Below are 21583 nucleotides of genomic sequence, written 5' to 3' on the forward strand. Positions count from 1 at the left end.
TATCCATTTGCTCTTCTTCTTTGGAGCCTGCAAAACATTAAGTAAATCTCCTTTTTGGTACCCAATCGGGTCCTTTTTTGTTAGACTTTGGAACCCATATCCATTTGGATTTGGGTTTGTCTATCTCTTTAGAGGAGTTAAAAAGATTAACATTGTAATACTCCTTATTTAGTTCAGATGAACTTTTCACAAACGTGGTCTTTTGATTTATACAAGAAGGTTTTTTGACATGAGAGTAGCCAATACCATTCTTGTAAAAAGAGACCTTCTGAGAGGATAAGAGTTTATCCAAGTTCTCTCTACCTTTAATAAACTTGAAAACCGTTTTCATGAGGTTCTCAGTTTTACTTTTTAGCTCTGAAATCTCTACTTGCATATTTTTAGTTTTGGAGCTAGTAGAAGAAATTTCAGACATAAGCAAAAGATTTTTCTTTTTCAACTCAGAATTTTCACTGCTGAGTTTTTCATTCTCTTGAGAAAGCTTTAATTTTTCAGATTTTAAAACTTTATTTTTGAAACTCAATTTTCTAGATTCTTCAAATAGATCTTGAAAAGCATCTAGAAGTTCTTCAAAGGAAAAATCAGAGATTTCACTTACCGAACTTTCGTTTGCCATGAAGCACATATTTGCAGTTTCGGCTTCATCATCACTTGACTCTTCACTAGTGGATGGTTCTGAATCATCCCATTGAGCATGCAAAGCCTTTTTCTTGAAGAACCTCTTCTTTGGTTCCTCAGTTTTGGACTTTCTTTTGAGAAGTGGACAGTCACGTTTTAAGTGGCCTGGCTTATTACACTGAAAGCACATGGGATCTTCTTTAAGATCTTTTCTTTCCTTGTGCCTGTTTGGAAGTCGGTTCCTTCTCATGAAGCGCTGGAATTTTTTGGTAAGTAGCGCAATTTCTGATTCTTTATCTGAGTCTTCATTCTCAGATAGGGCTGGGAAAGCTAGAGTTTTCTTTACTGGTTGCTCTTCTTCCCTTCTTTCTTTCATGTGGACTTCATAGGCCATAAGATTGCCTATTAAGTCGTTCAATGTAAGTTTAGATAGATATTGAGCTTCTTCAATAGCAGTAGTCTTTTTCTCCCAATCAGTTGTGAGAGATCTCAAGATTTTCTTCACCTTTTCAGTCTGGGAATATGTTACACCCAGAGATTTCAGATCATTGGTGATGTTGGTGAATCTGGTAAACATCTCTGTGATGGGTTCATCTTTGTTCATTTTGAACAACTCATATTTTCTAACAAGAGATGATATTTTGGCTTCTTTTACTTTGTTGGTTCCTTCATGAATAACCTCCAAAGAATGCCAAATGTCATATGCAGATTCACATATAGATATTCTGTTGAATTCATTCTGATCAATGGCACAATATAAGGCATTCATAGCCTTTGCATTTAGGTTTGCCATTTTTTTTCTTCATCAGACCATAAGTTATAGTCTGCGAATGGAGATGTGTATGGATGCTCAACAATTTTCCATACAGCAAAGTCTATGGATTTGAGAAAGATAGCCATTCTGCACTTCCAATATCCATAGTTGGAGCCATTGAAGAAGGGAGGACGAGATGCGTGTTGACCTTCAATATCACGAGCATAAGAGGTAGATGTCATTTGTGCTGGAAGACTTGTTACGTCGAAACCAGCAAACCTGCTCTGATACCAAATGAAATTCCACTAGAGGGGGGGTGAATAGTGAAATATGATTATGATCGATAAAATAAAATAACTAAGCAATAAGGCACAACACATAAAACACAGAAGTTATACTGGTTCGGTCAATATCCAGACCTACATCCAGTCCCCAAGCAAACCACTTGAGATTTCCACTATAACATCCGAGTCACCGGATAAATAGTACAACACCCTCTTCCCAAGAGGTCTTCTTCTCTCAACAGAGAAGGGGCACACCCTCTTCCCAAGAGGTCTTCTTCTCTCAACAGAGAAGGGCAACACCCTCTTTCACAGAGGTCTACTTCTTTAAACAAAGAAGGAATACAGTGAATAAACAGAGTTACAATACTTCCTATAGAACCTTCAGAATGATATGAATGCACGAATGAAGGATTCTAAGAATGTTCTGTTTGTCACTCAGAGGATACTATTTGTCAAAGAGCTGGACTTGACTTTTTCTCTTTTCTTTCTTTTTCTTTTTCTCTTTCTTTTTCAACGCTCTCTTTTCAAATCACGAATAGAAAATTTTTCTCTTTGTAAGCACACACGTCTATTTCATTCCTCTTCTGAATAGTTTATGTGTGTGTGTTTATATAGCTTATAAAAAGTAGTCGTTACATTTTGGAATTGTAACTTTTTGAAATGTGAAATGTTAGGTCATTTCAAAAACATCTTTTAGAGAAGTTCGAGAATGCCTTTTTCCATAAAGGTGAAATAGAGGGTACACTAGTCGTTGTAATATTTTCAGGTAATACATATTTTATGTAAAAAGTCTATTTCTTACAATAGTACATTTGAACGTTGGGTTGTAGTTTTGTCTTTATTCTAATTAATGATTTGAGGTACATTAGTACTTCTTTACTTTAAATGAGTGTAAGTACTATGAGTGCTTTGAGATATTTATTTGTACATAGTCATGTCAAGTGTATTCTTTATGTAGTGTATTTCAAAGTCTCCAGAGAGAATGAGAAAAAAAAGAAGGTCGACATTCTTTGGGAAGGATATTTAGAAAGGATTTGTTACAGAAGGCATTTAATGCTTTGTAGAGAGAATGATGACTTCAAGTAAGTCGACATTCTATGGTTATGAAAAAAGGTAACTAGAGTCCTTTTAAAACTATATTTTATTTGTTTTTCTTATGTGTAGCCGATTTATGTTTTTGTCTTCTTCTTGTATTTAAGAAACATTTCATTAGAGAAGATAACTAAAGTCTTTTCAAGAACATGTTTTATTTGTTTTTCTTATGTAGTCGATTTTATGTTTTTTTCTTCTTCTTATATTAAAAAACATTTCATTAAAGAAGATAACTAAAGTCTTTTCAAAAACATATTTTATTTGTTTTTCTTATGTAGCCGATTTTATGTTTTTGTCTTCTTCTTATATTAAAAAACATTTCCTTAAAGAAGATAACTAAAGTCTTTTCAAAAACATATTTTATTTGTTTTTCTTATGTAGCTGATTTTATGTTTTTGTCTTTTTTCATGTTGTCTTGTATATAGTGTAAGGTACAATGATAAAATGTCTTTTTCATAAAAGGTTGTAAGAAGGTACAATTATTATATGACAAAATGTCTTTTTCATAAAAGGTTGTAAGAAGGTACACTTATTGGTTTTCAAAAAAGAAGCTTTTTGAAACTATCGTATACTTTTATGATATAGTATGTATGAATGAGTATGTAATATGCAAAATGCAAGTTCCTGAAGGTTCTGTTACATATGACTCTAAAGAAGAAAAAAATCTTCATCTTGAGGTAGCCGATTTCTTCATTTGAGCTTTAGGAAAGCATGGCTCATCAAGCTTTTTCTTCAAGGAGTATGATTGCACCATAGTTGTACTTGAACAGGAAGTCTCCATCCTTATTGGGTGAGATATCCTTGCATCAAATACTCGTTAGATTTAAGGCAAAACATATTCAGTCATAATATAACATTATTTCAAGAGAACATATTATCATATCATATAAAATCAAATAAGACAGTGTATCATATTATGTGACATCAAAACCGAGTTTCTCAACAGAACTTGTCTAAGTAAGGGTAGAAGATCTGGTTCATTAATGTCGTGAACGTGACTAGAGCATTTGTCAACCCGAATGACATTACTAAAAATTCGTAAGCACCATAGCGAGTGACGCAAGTTATCTTTGGCTCATCACCTTCAGCAATCCTCACCTGTCAGTAACCTAATCGCAGATCTAACTTGAAAAAGATATGGGCACTGCCTAGCTGATCAAACAAGACTGCTCTTAATGTCAATGGGTACTTGTTCTTCACTGTGACCTTGTTCAAAGCACGATAATTCACACATAACCGTTTGGAGCCGTCATGTTTCATCTGAAAAAGAGCCGGGGCACCAAATGGGGCTTTTGATGGACGAACGATGCCTGCATCCAATATCTCATCTAACTGCCTGCACAACTCCTTCAACTCAGCTGGCCCCATACGGTATGAAACCATTGCGGGAGGCTTCGCTCCCGGGGTCAACTCAATCTTATGGTCAACCTCACGTCTTGGTGGAAGACGCTTTGGTAATTTCGGAAGCATAACCCCCTGAAACTCCTTCAATAGTGGGGCTAGAGTCGGTGACACTGTTGTTTCTACCTTCTCTTCTTCTGTACGTACATCAACTAAGAATGTTTGCTTCCCATGCTTGACACCCTTTTTCAGTTGCATCACCGATAACACTGAAGACTTGCCTTTCTGCGTAAGGCACTACACTGTGTGAGACAAGTTTGACCCCATAATCGTCAACGTGTTAAACTTTGGTAGTATCATAACATTCTGGCTTTGCAGAAACTCCATACCCAGAATCATCTTGAAATCGTCAAGGGGCACCACCGAGAAGTTGGCTTTGTCGGCCCAACTCTCCACTTGGATAGCCACATCTCTTGCTTCACCAAGGATGGACTTGGCTTCAGAGTTTACCGTTTTGATGGTCTTTTGCTTTGGCCCAAGCTTTAAGCCTAACCGCTCTGCCTCATCCCGTGAGACAAAGTTGTGTGTGGCCCCAGAGTCTACCATAGCTGAAGTAGACTTTCCATTCGTAATGCCTTCGAGATACACCAGTTCTTTGCTAACCTGCCTGTTCTCAACTACGCAACTTCTAGCTGTGTTGATCGACCGCATGACTTTCATCCGCGGTTGCATGGTCTCAGTGTCAATGCATTAAGTATCACTGCATTCTTTCTGCTTTGCATTGGCTTGCCCGACGTCTTTTACGAGGTGCTTGGGGCACTGTCTGACGATATGCCTATCGCCACAGAACCAGCATGTCACAACTGTACTCTTGTTGTTGTTGTTATGTTTTGTATAGTTCTGTTTCTTATCGGATTGATGGCATGTTGATGCCTCACCTTTGTTGTCACACCGCTCATCCTTCTTTCCTTTGTGGTCAAGCTTCTTCTTGACTTTAGTTGATGGGGTGAAAGGCTTGCCCTGAGTGTCAACTAATCACTCAGTCGCTATATATGCATCTTCAAAAATACGGGAGTTGCTCCTTTTCACTTCAGATTGTGTCCATGGTTGAAGTCCCACAATGAACCAGTTGAGCTTATCCTCTTTTAGTATGTTAAGCAACTCCAGCATAAGCTTTTGGAACATTCTGACATAGTCTTGTAATGAACAATATGTTTAAGCTCACGAACCATCCGATACGCCTGTCTCTGCGCATTTCTCGACATAAAGTAGTTGCACAGCTCTATTTTGAAGTCATCAAAGGTGTCTATCACGCATTGACCCCTCTCCATGTCGTTGCACTTTCGCCTCCACCAAGCGATAGCATCTCCATCCAATAATGATGCTGCAGCCTTAATCTAAAGATCTTCAAGTGTCACATTTTGAATATCCAAGTAGTCTTCTACTTGGAACAAAAAGTTCTCAATGGCCTTGCTGTCTCGAGAACCATTGAACTTTGCGGGTCTTGGCACATCAATCCTTGATGACCTCTCACCATTTCTACCATTTAGGGTCACTGACCGCTGCAATGTGTGATTTTTCAACTGAAGCTCCCCTACTTCGGTCTGCAAGTCAGCCATTGTTGTCATCAACGAAGTGATCTGCTCCATCTGTAAGTTCATCTGCTCTTGCAGACTCGCCACCATATCATTCAGTCCACTGAATGATTCAACTGTGCGTGAAATCGCTTCCTCATGCGAAGTCACATCTTCTATCAGCTTATTGACAGTTGCAACAATCTCTTCTTGGCCCCAAGATGAAACCATCTCCTCAGCCTCAACAACTACCTTGCCTTTGGTGTTGCGCAAATTTTGATAGGGCGCCACGATGTCTTGCTCACAAATCGCAGCCTGTCGGCATGCCTATCGACACCGACTCTAGAATCCCTTTTCCAGCACGAGAACGGACTCTGATACCACTTGTCATGGGCCTATTTCCTTCAATGAGCCAGTGTGGCGCGACGGTCCTTCCTTACCGCTGCAAGCCTACTTGTCAGCTCACTTGTCAATCACAAAAGCTTGTAATCAAAATGCAAGAGAGCAAGAGAGAATAGAGGGAGAAAAATTGCAATCACAAGAATCAATCACAACGAGGGTGAATAAAAGAAAGCTCAACGCATTTAATTCATTTACAATTTTTGCCCGAGAGCTATTACAGTTAAAGCATACGGGCTGCCTCTTCTGGGTACTGATTCACTTGAACCAGAGAGCTTACATCATACTCAACAAAAGCAAAATAAACTTTAAACACAACTTTACAATGTAAGTCGCAAGAGAACACTTGGTGGGACTCTAATTTTTGAATCTATTTTTTTTTTAAGACACTTTGACTTTTGGTAGGTTCTTTGAATCTTAACGCGTGGAAGGAATATAATCACCGTAAACAGGTGTAACGTGCGAGTGATGATCGTAAACAAGTGTAGTGTGCGAGTGATTTGCTTCACTATGGTCTACATTGTTAAAGAGGTTTTGTAGCCTTAGTACATGGTCATCAATGAATGTATCAACAATCTTACAATATCAATACAAGTGAATCCTCTAACTGCTAGTGCTGTAATGCTTTACATGACTGTTTGGCTCTCACAAATCTCATAGTTTTGGTAAATTGTCTACATTGAAAGTTAACTCATTTTGATGGAGTACTTCAAATGATAGCTCTTGATTGTATTTTGATAATCCTTCAACCGTTTCAAGTCCATTTAGGCGGATTTTTTAATTTAGTAGAGGTGGTTTTCCCCCCTTTTCTAACAGTGAGTTTGTGTTTGGTGTTTGGTGAGTCAAATTTTATTTAGCTTTCATGATAATCAATAGTCAGAAAACATGTTTCATATTTGTACAGTTATATTTATGTAGTCCCTTGCAGCTTCAGATTGCTTGAAGAACCTGAACGAGAGGAGGGAATTTGGGGATGACACTGTTTGCTATGAAATGGATGATGGAAACAGGGCCGGCTGGCCTCTTTGAGATTTGAGGCCACCGCATAAAATTTTCGACATTTTGTTTAATATTAGAGAATCAAACGAGGATCTTGTGAATCGTTCTCTTTTTTCTTCTGAAATGAAAATAGCCCAAGTTTTAACTTTTAAGTTTGTGGAAATGTGAACCGTCCCTTGTTCATTTTGAAATAATTTCAGATCTAGTGTTCGTTTCTTACTTTTTCTTGTTCAATCAATTGCTTGTGTTCTTTTGGTTTTTGAAGTTCGTGATTTTTTTTCTAAAGCTTGGGTTTCGTTCATCATTTTATGTGTTATCTCTCTTCTCTTGTTCTGAGGTAGAAACCAAACCGCATTTTTCTTTTGCAATAGATTTTTCCAGATCCTTGCAGTTCATCTAGAAGCTGGCTGAGGTCGCTGGGGAGCGACAGGGAATGCCCCTTCAAGGAGAGGAAGGAGTGGTCGATCACGATCCACGACCTCTCCGGTTCGCCGGTGGCGGCAGCATCGATGGTGACGCCGTTCGTGGCCTCCCCCGGCTGTGAGCCGGTTGAACCCCGGCGCCTGGTTGATCCTCCGGCCGACCGAGCGAAGTAGAAACCTTGGGGCCGGATGGAGGCGTGGCGAGAGAGCGGGAGCAGCGACTCTCTGGGCTACCGGTTCGAGCTCATCACCAATGCTGTGGGCGGCGGCATCCTTCTGGCTGAGTGGACGCTGAGCATATCGAGGGGCGGGAGGTTCGCCATCGACATGAGCGGCAACGGGCGCTCGACCCCTGCCAGCTCGAGCTCCCCAGACTGCAGCCCGCGCAGCAGCGGAGACTTCGGCAACAACCTCTGGCCCTTCTGCCCCCTTGTGCGGGTTCATGATGGGTTCGAGCGTAGAGGGCGAGGGAAAGTGCAGCAAGCCCGTCGTCCAGATTTTGGAGGCTTAGCCTAAGGCTTCAACTTCTCTTGAGCCGCCCCTGGCTGGAAATGATATCTACATGTGAATCCTGGACTGGGACAATTGCTGGACCTCATAATGCATGATAATACATTTTTGTCCTATTGCCTTATCTTGGTTGTTTGCAGAAAATGTTGCATCTTACAATTCATTTATTTCACAGCCTTCATGAAAGATGCATCTATCAGCTGAAGTTGTTCTGTGACAAGGATTGTACTCAAGAATCAACATGATGTGTAAATCCTGAAACTGGAGTGCTAGGCAAGAAAAGCATTGTAATCCAGAAAAATGAATTGATTGAAAGCAAAACCCTGGTTGTCATCATGATCTCTATTGGTCTCTTTCATCACTCTGTGATATTCATGCTTTTCTGCGGCTCTTACAGTGTCCATGGCAGGTGTGCATTCTCAGTTCCTTTCAGCCAGACCTTTTAGGGTGCATTTGCGTAATACAGAAAACGATCGGTTTTTGCAGAAGGATGGAGACACCAAGACAACTTCTGTGGTCCCTGCTGAATGAAAGTGCAGTTACAGCTTTCTGCAACACAACACACACGATGAAGATAAACATGCTTTTCTCCCATTTGGCAACATATGTTCTTGGGAGACTGCAGATACCGATAAACCCACACAGAGACTCCTCCTGCACAACACAAACATACCTATCTTTGCCTTCCCTGCTAAAAGTACAAAAATGCTCGTTGTGTGCATAACCATGAAGCGGAAGATGGATATTGCTGGTCCAATCTTCTGGATATTTTTTATAATAAAAAATTGAAAAAAGAACAAAATAGTGATTCTTGACTGCTTCTAACATGAAACCTAATTGGGAAATCTGAGGCATTTTATAATGATAAAAATGCGGTGTGTGTGTGTGTACAAGTGTAAATTGTTCATTTGGCATATAAGTTTAATGGGAGTTAAACCCATTTGGATTTATTTGCTTAACTCGGGTTAAAAGTTAATTTCATGCATCAATTTTGCTACCCTTGCCACTACACAAATTAAGTGGATAAAGCTTGTTGTATAACAATGAGGGAGCCTTGTGCTTGTTGCATCAGGGGGTAATTCTACTATAGTGTCAACCCAAATTATAGTGATGAATGGCATAAAGAGAATACTGTGTATGTTTATGGATGGCATCATATTTGAGGCGTTATGCACATTTGTAAGACAAAATAGTTGGAAAGATGACCTTAAAACCTCAGCCATTTCACTCTATGTTTGAGTTAGATCACGATCATGCTTTACAACAAACTAAGTGCTTGTGGAGTGAGTTGACATTCACTAGCTATCAGGTTGACTCACCAATTTAGCAGAAACAATACTGCAATCAATTCACTTGAAGATGAAGATCTGGTGTTTTCTGGTATCTACAAGTAGAGTTGCAAAAGATCATAGCTAGTGTTAGGATTCTCATGCTTGGTTGAGTGAGCATAAAGGCCTCTAATATTCTTGAGGTTGTGTTCTTAAGTCCACCTTGCTTCATATGAGCCATGCCTGATCTCCTTGCTTAGCTCGATTTGTTTCCTAGTCGAAAAAGTAGGTTTCAATGGGTACTGTTATATGGATAGAGTAAATTTTGTCTGTGACCTTAAATGAGAAATAACGCATAATTTGCTGCTGCAGGGATGTTATTGGTGTATCTTTTATTATGTGAATGAATTATTGCATTTGAGAAGATGATTGCTTGGCATGCCCTGTTAATCTTGTTTGTCGTTGATGTTAGGAGACACACCTTTGCTCATGCTATGTTTTTCTGTACGGTCATGGCTTGACACCATAATGATGCAATTCATGTGACTTAAGTGGAGTTTCTTGACTGGAACTTTATATTGCCTTTTATTCCATTGACCTTTTTGAATGTGCTTTAGAAATAGCTGCTCAGTGCCATTTGTACCTTAACAAACCACTGATCTGCCTTGTTTCAATGTTAGTTTGATACGAATAGGATGCTTGTTGATGATACGGCTGTTTGAGATCTCAGTTCCCACCCTTTTTCCTGTAAAATTGTTTGAAAGCTTAATTTGTTTTTTCATTGTGTTTTAAGAGTTTCCTTAGTGGCTTTCTACCATAATCCTATTCAAGCAAAGTCGCCTGGATGCTCTGTTTCTTCTGTAGGCTTCATTGTTATCAATAAAATTATATTATTTGGGTTGTTCAAATTTTCATCTCTTGTTGCTCATATTTTGGAGCTTTAGTTTTATTTGCATCTTGTGGAAAATAATAGCTGCAAAGACTGAAACCATATTAACCTACTATAAAATAATAGTGACGCTCTGTACTCTATAGGCCCGGAGGCATAAGTGGGCAAGGGTATCTAGGACATTGCCCAGAAGCGACGCGTCAAACCGGCACCCAGGGGTGGGGTCAAATAGGCAAGGGTTCCTGCACTTTGTTGGATGGGTGAGGGTAAAAAAGATAGTTCAAGACCATACAATTAGGTTAGCCACTTGGAACATAAGGTCTTTAACTGGTAAGTTGATAGAGTTAATAGATGTTATGTGTAGGAGAAAGATTGATATTTTATGTTTACAAGAGACCAAATGGGTAGGTGAGAAAGCAAAAGTGATACAACCTTGGGGATATAAGATTTGGTATACAGGAATACATAGGAATAAGAATGGAGTTGGGATTGTTATTAGGCGTGAGTTTATAGATAATGTATTTGAGGTTCGTAGGAAGGGGGATAGGATTATACTTATTAGATTAGTAGTAGGTACAAATATTATTAATTTTATTAGTGTTTATGCACCTCAAGTCGGTTTAGACGATTCCATTAAGCGGCAATTTTGGGAAGATTTAGACGGAGTAGTACAAGGGATATCTCATGGAGAAAATATTTTCATCGGCGGAGACCTTAATGGACATGTAGGCATTAGTAGGGATGGATTTGAGAGTATCCATGGAGGCTATGGTATAGGAGAAAGAAACGAAAGTGGAGAAAGGATTTCAGATTTTGGTTTGTCTTATGATTTGATCTTAGCCAACATGTGGTTTAGGAAAAGAGAGTCTCACCTAGTAACATTTAAAAGTGGGGTTAATAAGAGTCAGATAGATTTTTTCCTACTCAAAAAGAAAGATAGGGGTTGTTGTATCAATTGTAAGGTTATACTAGGAGAAAGTGTAGCTACGTAACATAGTCTTAATTTTAGATCTTAAAATTAGAAAATGCTATAAAAGAGATAGACATAGGATAAATCCTAGAATTAAGTGGTGGGCGTTGAAAGGAGCTAAACAAGGAATGTTTGTAGAACAGGTAGCTAATGAAACTAATTGGTGTCTCGAGGAGGATGCAGATTCAATGTGGAATAAGATAGCGGGTTGCATGCGAAAGGTGGCGAAGGAGGTTTTGGGTGAGTCTAAAGGCGGTGCACCGCTAAGTAAGGATACATCATGGTGGAACGAAGATGTCAAATTAGCTATTAAGGTTAAAAGAGAGTGTTATAGAAATCTAAGTAAGAGTCGGGATAATGAAAATTTGGAGAAGTATCTGGTAGCAAAGAAGAAAGCTAAAAAAGTAGTTCAACACGTGAGGGATAAGGTACATAAGGAGGTCTATGACAAGTTGGATACCAAGGAGGGCGAAAAGGATATTTATAGGCTTGCAAAGATGAGAGATATGAAATCGAGAGATCTGGGTATGGTTAGATGTATCAAAGATGAAGCGCAAAGGGTTTTAGTTAAAGATGAGGAGATTAAGGAGAGATGAAAAGATTATTTTGATAAGCTATTTAATGGAAGTCATGCCCAGGATCTTGTAGACTTCTCCATTCATTTTTCATGAGATGAATTGCGACTTCGTGCGCAAAATTCAAAAGAAAGAAATTGCAGAGGCCTTGAAGAATATGAAATCCAGAAAGGCAGTTGGCCCGGATGGTATACTTATCGAGGCTTGGAAATGCTTGGGTGAGAAGGGTTTAGTATGGTTGGCAAATCTTTTTAACATGATTTGGCAGACAAATAAGATGCCTAATGAGTGGAAGAATAGTATTTTGGTGCCTCTTTATAAGAATAAGGGTGATATACAAGATTGCACAAACTATTGTGGTATAAAACTCATGAGTCATACTATGAAACTTTAGGAGAGGGTGATTGAGTATAGGTTGAGGAAGATTGCCATGATATTGGAGAATCAATTTGGTTTTATGCCTGGAAGATCAACTATGGAAGTTATACATCTTCTTAGACAACTTATTGAGAGATATAGAGAGGCGAACAAATATTTGCATATGGTTTTTATTGATTTAGAGAAGGCATACGATAAAGTACCTAGGGATGTTCTCTGGTGAACAATAATGAAGAAAGGTATTTCTCTCAAGTACATTAGTATAATTAAGGATATGTACGAAGGAGTAGTAACCAATGTCCGCACTTGTGGAGGGGTGACAAACAATTTTCCTATAACGGTTGGGTTACATTAAGGATCTGCATTAAGCCCTTTCCTTTTTGCTATAGTGATAGATGCACTTACGAGATCAATTCAAGAGAATGTGTCGTGGTGTATGTTGTTTGCTGATGATATTGTTTTGATTGATGAGTCTAGAGCTGGGGTTAATGCTAAGTTAGAATTATGGAGACAGACTTTGGAAGCAAGAGGTTTTACGTTGAGTAAGAGTAAGACAGAATATATGGAATGTCAGTTTAGTAAGCAACGAAGTAGTGATGAGAGTGTAGTGAAGCTTGGTGAACAAGAAATAGCGGTGGATGACTGTTTCAAATATTTGGGATCTATCATTCAAAAGAATGGAGAAATTGATGGAGATGTAAATCATAGGATTAAGGTTGGGTGGATGAAATAAAAAAGTGCAAATGTAGTGTTGTGCGATCGTAGAATGCCATTGCGGTTGAAGGGAAAGTTTTATAGGACGACAATTAGACCCGCTTTACTATATGGTACGGAATGTTGGGCTGCCAAGAGACAACATTTTCAAAAAATGAGTGTAACTGAGATGCGTATGCTTCGATGGATGTGTAGAAATACACTAAAAGATAAGATTCAGAACGAGGAAATAAGTAAGAAGGTAGGCGTTTCATCCATTGAAAATAAGATGAGTGAGAATCGTTTACGATGGTTTGGGCATATTCGGCGAAGGCCTAATGAGGCTCCGCTTAGAAGGATGGAGAAATGGGAAAATATATTAGCTAAAAGAGGTCGGGGTAAGCCTAAGAAGACTTGGATGAAGATGATAAGAAAGGATATGAATGCTTTGAACCTCACCGAGGACATGACATTGGATAGAAATGATTGGAGAAGAAGGATTCATGTGGAGGACTCAGAATGATTTTCCTTTTGGTTCATATCGCCCCCCAATTGTTTGGGATGAAGGCGTTGTTGTTGTTGTAGACTAATAAATGGCTGACTTTTCATTGGATCTCTCTCTCTCTCTCTCTCTCTCTCTCTCTCTCTATATATATATATATATATATATATATATATATATATATATATATATACCAATGGGGGCTCTGCTTGTCTGGTAGGAACAGCGAGTGAATGTCACCTTATGTTAGGGCATTGCAGGTTCGAAACCCAATGGTATAGTTGTATAACTGGTAGGGGTCTGCCTAACCCCAGCTTGCCTTTCAAAATCATTCTCTCTCTCTCTCTCTCTCTCACACACACACACACACACTTATAGGCTTTTTTTATCAGTTTTCCATTGATTGCTTATCAAAAAACAATAACAATTAAAGACAGCATGAAAACTTTTCTGCTTTGCTTTCTTATCATCCCATGTTGATGCAAAAGCATAGAAAAGGCACCCATGAATGGTTGGTGACAGCCAATGGGCTTATGATTCTTGGTCAGTGCCGGCCCAGGCTTGGGCCCAAAGCTTACTTGGACTGGGATTGGACTTGGCTTGAGAACAACAATTATTAATTTTCTTCAATTCCCTTGGCCTGTCTCTGTCTGATACATATGTGCACTTTGGCCATGAATGGGCCTGGATGTGAGCCTAATAGAATGTGGCCGGGCCCAGTCTGGCCAGGCTTTTCCTTGGGCCTAACGGCACTTGAGGTTCCAACATGAACCCTGCCTGAAACGGGCTTTTGCCTATCACTAGCTACTCATAAGTGGGTAAATTATGCATGTGTGAGGAAAGTTTATCTGGACAATAGGCAAAAGGATATTTCATTAGTGGAAAATGGGAATGGTGCAGTCACAAGGTCTGGCAACATGTTTTCTGGACTTTCTGTGTGATTTTTTTCTTGTTCCTTCTTTTAGTTTGGTATCTGTTCTTTTGTGTCTTTAGCCCTTGGTATTACCTACAGGAGTGTGGTCCTTGCTTCACATTGAAATCGATTAATCTGCAGCATGGGACATTTGATAGCAAAAATGGAGAATAGGAGTGGGCTAACAAGGTAATTAAACTTTTTTGTGCCATTGTGTTTGATAGATGTTGCCATTTCCTTTCTTTATTTGAATTGTGAAGCTTACTTTATGTTTTCACAACTATAGCCGTAGATGGACACTAGCTGCAGGAGATTGATCTTGTGATTCATTACATTTCAGAGTGGTACCTGTTGGAGAACCAGAGATTATGAAAAGAGCTGTTACAGGGTTTTCTGGCAACAAGAACCTGTGTTGAGCTAGCAATAAATCATATAGTAGACCTCTTATATACTGGAAAATTTTCGGTGTTTTTTGCTCAATTTTTTGGTCTATGTTTAACATGATCATATCTTTTTGTGTGGATGTATTATGCCTTTAATTCAAAGGACAATATTACAGTACTGACCGAATTCACATTTAATAAAAATGTAATTTACAGCAAAGACTTGAAGTCTATTACCATGCATCATGGTCTAGGTGGGTGATTGGTAAGCCTTTCTCTGATTTCAATTCCAAAGAATTCTTTGTGTTGACTAGTAGATTACAGAGCCTCTTCAAGAGTAGCAGGCATATCAATCCACAAATGCTTCCAGATGCAGCTCTTTCCACAAGTTGCCCTTGCATGGAGTTAACTATGAGGTGCGCGCTATCTTTTATAGACAGAAACCAGGCTAAGCCCTCCAGCATCAGCTTAATTGAAGTAGTTACTTTGCCTGTTCTCATGTATACACCAAATACAAGCCTCGAACACAAAATACCTGCAATTGATAACATTGTTGCTGACCATGCTCGATACGGAATGTACCTCCCACCAACTGTTAGAACCTCTGTGCGGCACACACATGAAATGCATTCCCCAGAGAAAGTGGACGAGACCAGGGCTTCGAGCCCAGTGTAGTAAGGCAAGATGACAGAGTCCACATACAGACTACCATGCAGGATGCCAGATATGGTTGACACCTCCAGAAAGACAGACTTGATAGATGTAGAAGGTGGATTCTCAAAGGCAAGTGCTGATACATGTATGAGTTGAAGAAGTGCAGGTGCATTGTACGAAAGCGGGAAGATGGTGTTGATTCTATGTCCCTTTGCTATGCAGAGAAGGATCAGAGGGAGGATGATAGGACCAGAGGGTATCCAGTATCTCCTACCTCGTTGATTGGATGCTATGCCCAGTATGTATCTTCTTACCTCCACCACTGCAAGAGATACAGTTATGAGATAGGAAGCCGCTGAGAGGAAAAGAACCGAGAGATCCATCACGGGCGGATAGTTTCCCTGGTAAGTGCTGTCACAGAAGTAATGATAGGGGCAACTGATGGAATCAGTGGTTTCCTCTACCTGCCATCTTGTGCATTTGAAGAACGTTGTTGTGATATTGTCCAGTGCCCATTGCAGCTGAAATGCTGGATGCTCTGGATTTAGCAGCATCCTGTTATTCATTTTGGTATTCCTCTGAAGTTCTTGTGCTGATATTTCTGAGCCTTTTGTTCGGGTGAGACTTTAGAATTAATAACGTATAAGCTATGTCATGTTTGTTGAAACAGTTGCCCCACCAGATTCTAATAAAATGTACAGCCTACCTGATTGGTTTACATACTTGAAAACCAGAGTTTTGGTGGGCTGGTTTCATTTCTGGGAAGCCATTTGGTATCAAGGTTATTATTATTATTATTATTATTGTTGTTGGAGGAGGCTGTGAAACTCAATGGTTCGCAGGTGCAGGTGGAATGGGGGTGTCTAAATATCGAGATAGAGCAGCTTTATGTCAAAGATGTTGAGAAGATTGGATATTTGAGAAAGTTGTTAGAAGTTTTAGCCTTTTGAATTTGAAAAGTGGTTGGTGGATGCATCGTTAAGGTGGAGTTTTCGGTGGAAGATGGGATGGAATGTCAATGGTTGGTGCTAGATTGGGAAACTACATCTCTCACGCTATATATATATATATATATATATATATATATATATATATATATATATATATATATATATATATATATATATATATATATATATTATTGTTTTTTATTGCAGTATTTAGTTTCAATTTTTTTTTTGTGGCACATTGCTTTTGTTAATACATAATGATTAGGGATGCCAATGGGTCGGGTTTGGTTCGGACCCAGGCGGAACCAGACTTGGACCAGATTTTTGGGTATGGTATCGGGTCCGGACTGGGTCTAATCGGGTTTACTATAAAAGAAACCATACTCGGATCTGATAAGAACTATATGAACCAGACCCGGACCATACCCAGTAAAATAATATTTTTATCATTTTTACATTAAAAAATTGTGGGTCTTAATCGGAACTCAGGTCAGGCCTGGGTCTGGTATAAAATTTCACAAACTATACCGGGATCCATGTATTAATCGGACCTTCGGGCCTGGACAGGGTCTTAATCAGGTCTTCTTATTTGTCACCATACCTGGACCCTATAGGGTTTGGTCCATGTGGGGTCCAGGTAAACCAGACCCGTTGCCACTCCTAATAATGATACATGAAGGTCAAATTTTGAGAAGTTATTTTCAAATGTTTTAATAATGCATTTAACTCCTTTTTTCAAGATTAAGTGTTAAACTCATCAAAAGTCTACAAGGTAACTGTTTAAAATGTACCATTTAACTGTCTCTAAGGCAACTCCTAATAATGCATTTAACTGTTTCAAGCTTAAGTGTTAAATTCATCAAAAGTCTACAAGGTAGGGTTTCTATTGATGCATTTAACTCCTTTTTTTCAAGATTAAGTGTTATTTAAGTCATCAAAAGTCTGAATGATTTTTTGATGGTTTCTATTTCGTTTAGGAGTTTTCAATATTTTATTTGTTCTCTTGTTAATTCATGCTAATGAATAAAAGTCAAGTTTGAATCTCATTAAACAAAATAGGTAATGCTTAAAGCTAATTTTTATATGCAACTTTCTCGTGCTGCCCCCTCAAAATCGCAGGTTTTTGTTTTTTTTTCTCACATCTAACACCATAGATGTGATCTATAGGTTTTGTTTAGTGAGAGCCAGCTTTTGGATCACCCGAATCTGACCTGCATACAGGTTTTTACGGTGATCCAAAATCAATGGCTATGAAGGTATCAATTTTTTCTGGCTCATAAAAATATGTTTTTTAGTCGAAAAAATATGATCCAAGAGTCGATTCTCACTAAATCGAGCATGCTAAACGCATCTAATGGTTCAGATCTATCATAAACCACTTCAAAACTATGGGGCAAAATGAGAAATGAGGCTTAACATGTTCAATTCTCATTAAAACTAATATGTTTTTTTATATTTACACCAACCATCCCCAATATCATCAAGCAAATCACCACTCACTCACAATTAATGCACCATTCACCCACAAGGACTCCACACACCAGGCTAGGTAGGTCGGCTTAAGGCTTTCAAGTTGAAGAAGGTCAAGAATTCAATTCTTGAGGTGTGCATCCTTTGCCGCAATGCTAAAGTCAAATGAAAAACTGTTCCTAATGCACAAGTAGAGAGAGTAGGTGCAATGAAAAACTGTTCCTAATGCACAATGCTTAAGTAGAGAGTAGGCACGAAGTTTTATATGCAGACACGGACTCAAGTCCCCATAACAGGACGTCCAAACCATAATAGAGGCTTTTCCATATAAAAGAACTACTGTACCATTACTATTGTAATGGAGAAAATAGGAACTAATGTACCATTATTATTGTGTACCGTCTCCACTTTTATTAGCCTGCTTGACCACACCTTCCATGGACCAATCTCTTGACCGCACCTGCCATTAGGGGTGGGTATTTGGCCGGTCTGGCCCTGCCCAGCGGGCTAATGTGAAGCCAGCCGGATCCGGTTTGGCCCAATCTTAAAATGCACAAATGTTTGACTGAAATTATGGGTTAACGAGAGAATAGCAAATTACCATGCAATTAATTCTTAATTAGTGCAACTAATTAGGTAAATAATAATAATGAACAAATAGCAAGTTCTCATGCAACTAATTAGGTAAATAATAATAGTTATCCAAGTTATCATGTAATAGTCAAATTTTAAAATTATATTATTAAAAATTTAATAAATAACTCAGGCCCATCGGTCCAGCCAGATAGCCGGTGGGCCAGCCCGGCCCACATATATAACTTCAGCCCAGTACTTAATTAACGGGCCTGAGCCTAAAATCATGACCCAAACCCAGCCCACAGGTCAGCTTGGCCCATCAAGTTGCCGGGCCTGTTGCCCACCCCTACCTGCCATAGATAAAATCTTATTTATTTTGGGTCAAGCTGGGATACCTTTTGTTTAAGAGTAATTAAATACTGCATAACCAAGGGCGCTCCGCTTATCTGGCAAGAGCAGTTAGTGCACGTCACCTTGTGTTGATGCGTTACAAATTCAAATCCCAATGGCATTAGTTGTATAACTGGTAGGAATGTAGGAAGACTGCATAACCAATGGCATTAGAAAAATTTAAAGACTGCATGATGATTGATAACTCGCCCACATTAACGGGAACAAATACAAAGTAGGAATGTAGGATATCCATTATTTAAGCTCAACAACCCATTTAAGGGCAGAGTTTAATTGCTTTGAGTAGGTAAACTCTTCAACAGTTAAAGACAACCACCAAGGAATGACCTTTTGACTAACCAAAACAGTGAATGAAAGTAGTTTTTTGGGAGGTTTTTTTTTTAAATTTGAGCAGATGTATATGCTTGATTTCATAGGAAATTAAGAATCAACTCTTGAATAATTTGATTCCCACACTTCATGAGTAGGTTTTTATAGGGCTTTAAATCAACGGCCTAAATTTTTCATAAATATTTACTCAAAATTTTTTTTTTTAAAAGTACAATCTAAGTGTTTTTTCTTAGGAAATCAGCATATACTCTCACTGATCAATTTATTTGTTAGATACACGGATAGATTTTCACGTTCCAGCTTAGTAAAAAAAAAAACAAACAGATGGAACAAATAGGGGCAAAGAGAGAACAATGCAACTTTATCCAGAGGTCTAAGGGAAAAATCAGTAGAAATATTTGTCAAAAGTATCACTGATATTTTATAAATATTGTTATTTTACTACTATATTTTCGCAGGTCGATATAATATAACAAAGAAGCGTTATATATATATATATATATATATATATATATATATATTGTCTCTTATGAAAATTCCACATTTTTATGATGATTTTTTTGGATAATTCAAGGGAAAATCTCTCCATCACCAACAGCACATTCAGGCCTCCAGTTGGTAAAACCCTTGAGGTCTTCTCCCCTGACTACCGGAGAGTGCACCCAGCTTCGACCTTGCGGCAAGAGATGCCACCCGTGGGTTTCGAACTTGTGACTTCCCGTCAACTTGGTGACATTCACAAGTCACCCCTAGCAGATCAGCGAAGCCTTAGTGAGAACATTTTTATCATGATATTAACACAATAAAATCATTTCTTAGTTGTATTCTTCATATTTTCATGTTTTTATTATATATATACTTTCATATATTTTTAATATTCATCATCTGACTTTTCCCAAGAAAAAAACTAGAATTTTTAGAATTTCACAAGATTTTTCCCAGGATGAGATTTGTAACGTTGGTAGAGATGTCACAGTCATGTTGGAATACTCGGAAGATACCACTCACTTCATCGATCATCAATAAAAAGTGTTGATCAATATAAATATTTGAATACTTGTTGACCATGTTATGTGTTACGTATGAATGACCATTTTTATAACAGTTGTCCATATCATGTTTAGTATTTTCAACCATTGTTACTTTCACTATCGAGTTTCGCTATTCTATCACAACTGAGATTCACTAGTCTTATTCCACTTGAACTGAGTTTTGCTATTCCATAGTAACTAAGTTTTGCTATTCCATAGTAACTAAGTTTTGCTATTCAACTGAGATTGCTATTCCTATGTTAACTAGGTTTTGCAATTGAGTTTTGCTATCTTGTCATATCAGAGTTTTCCTATTCCATCCAATGAGTTTCGCTACTATATATATAGCAATCATTGTTACTTTTGTTGTTTCGATGTATAGTCAAATCTTAATTATGTTCAAAGTCGAGTTTAGCTTAAACTTTAAAGGCTGAAGAGTTCCGCTAGATGCATGATAGCAATAGTCATTTTTATGTGTTAGAGGATGGGTAAAATCATTAAAAATGTCCCTAAATTCAACAAAAAACGAGTGGGTAGGTATTACGATATTTTGTAAACACATAACAATGCCACACACACACACATATATATATATATACATACATACATATATATATATATATATATATATATATATATATATATATATATATATATATATATATATATAGAGAGAGAGAGAGAGAGAGAGAGCAGTGGTAATATACCCGACCTCATCCCTCCCCGATCCATACCCAATGGGATTTTTTTCAAAAATCTGACCTTATGGATGTGTTTTGCATGATGGATTCACTAGAAATCGACTCTTGGATAATGCATTTTGGATGAAAAAATGGTTTTTGGAGCCTCAAAAGTTTTAAAAAATTGTACACTGTTGATTTTAAAACCTTATAAAAACTTGTTCACGCATTAGAATCAAATGATAGAAGACTCGATTCCTATGAAAACAAGCATTTAGAACACATCTGTAAGGTTAGAATTTCGAAAAAGCAATGAAATTTTCTATAAAACACATCTGGTATAAGGTTAGATTATCATTTTCTTATATATATACGATAGTAGCTGCCTACCAGCTTTTGAAACACTTTTTTTAACGTTTTACTTAAATCTGGCCAAGAGATGTGTTCTATATTCTTGATTTTATAAGGAACGACTCTTTGATCAACCAATTCTGACATGCAGGTTTGTTTTTATAATGTTTAAAAATTGATGGTCTAAGATTTTTCAATGCTTCAAAAATTGTTTTTTTTATAAAAGAAATTATCCAAGTACCGTTTCCTAGCAAATCAACCATGCCAAACACATATGCAAGGTCAGATTTGTAAAAAAAACCCGAAAACACCCATTTGTTCACAGTAGGCTGGCGGTGGGCTAAAAAAGTGGTAGGCAGCCGTGCTAAATGCGTTTTTCAGGATTTTTTCATTTTATTTGTAAGTTCTGACCACACAGATGTGATTTATGCATTTGATTTTATAGGGATCAGCTTTTGAAGTATTTGATTCTAACACATGGGTGAGTTTTTATAAGGTTCGGAAAATCAACGGTCCAAAATCTTTGTAAAATTTTGACGCTCCAAATATCATTTTTTTCATTGAAA

At 38.0% G+C, this 21583-nt stretch overlaps 2 protein-coding genes across 2 annotated transcripts; one reads left to right on the top strand and one right to left on the bottom strand.

The window, feature by feature from the left end:
• Positions 1–7672: 7672 nt before the first annotated feature.
• LOC149836221 (uncharacterized) lies at positions 7673–7999 on the top strand. Its single transcript, XM_090009727.1, has one exon. The coding sequence runs from the start codon at positions 7673–7675 to the stop codon at positions 7997–7999; it is 327 nt and encodes a 108-aa protein (XP_089865853.1).
• A 6798-nt stretch (positions 8000–14797) lies between these two features.
• Positions 14798–15784, bottom strand: LOC149836222 (uncharacterized). The gene has a single exon (XM_090009728.1). It carries the CDS (start codon positions 15782–15784, stop codon positions 14798–14800), a length of 987 nt encoding a protein of 328 aa, XP_089865854.1.
• Positions 15785–21583: the final 5799 nt, after the last annotated feature.

The sequence above is a fragment of the Nuphar pumila genome, chromosome 6 (assembly GCF_984573655.1).
Source record: "Nuphar pumila chromosome 6, dmNupPumi1.hap1.1, whole genome shotgun sequence".
Lineage (NCBI taxonomy): Eukaryota > Viridiplantae > Streptophyta > Magnoliopsida > Nymphaeales > Nymphaeaceae > Nuphar > Nuphar pumila.

What these genes read in the sequence shown, in the direction of transcription:
- LOC149836222 (XM_090009728.1), bottom strand. Translation starts at nt 15,784, where the DNA reads ATGAATAACAGGATGCTGCTAAATCCAGAGCATCCAGCATTTCAGCTG.
- LOC149836221 (XM_090009727.1), top strand. Translation starts at nt 7,673, where the DNA reads ATGGAGGCGTGGCGAGAGAGCGGGAGCAGCGACTCTCTGGGCTACCGG.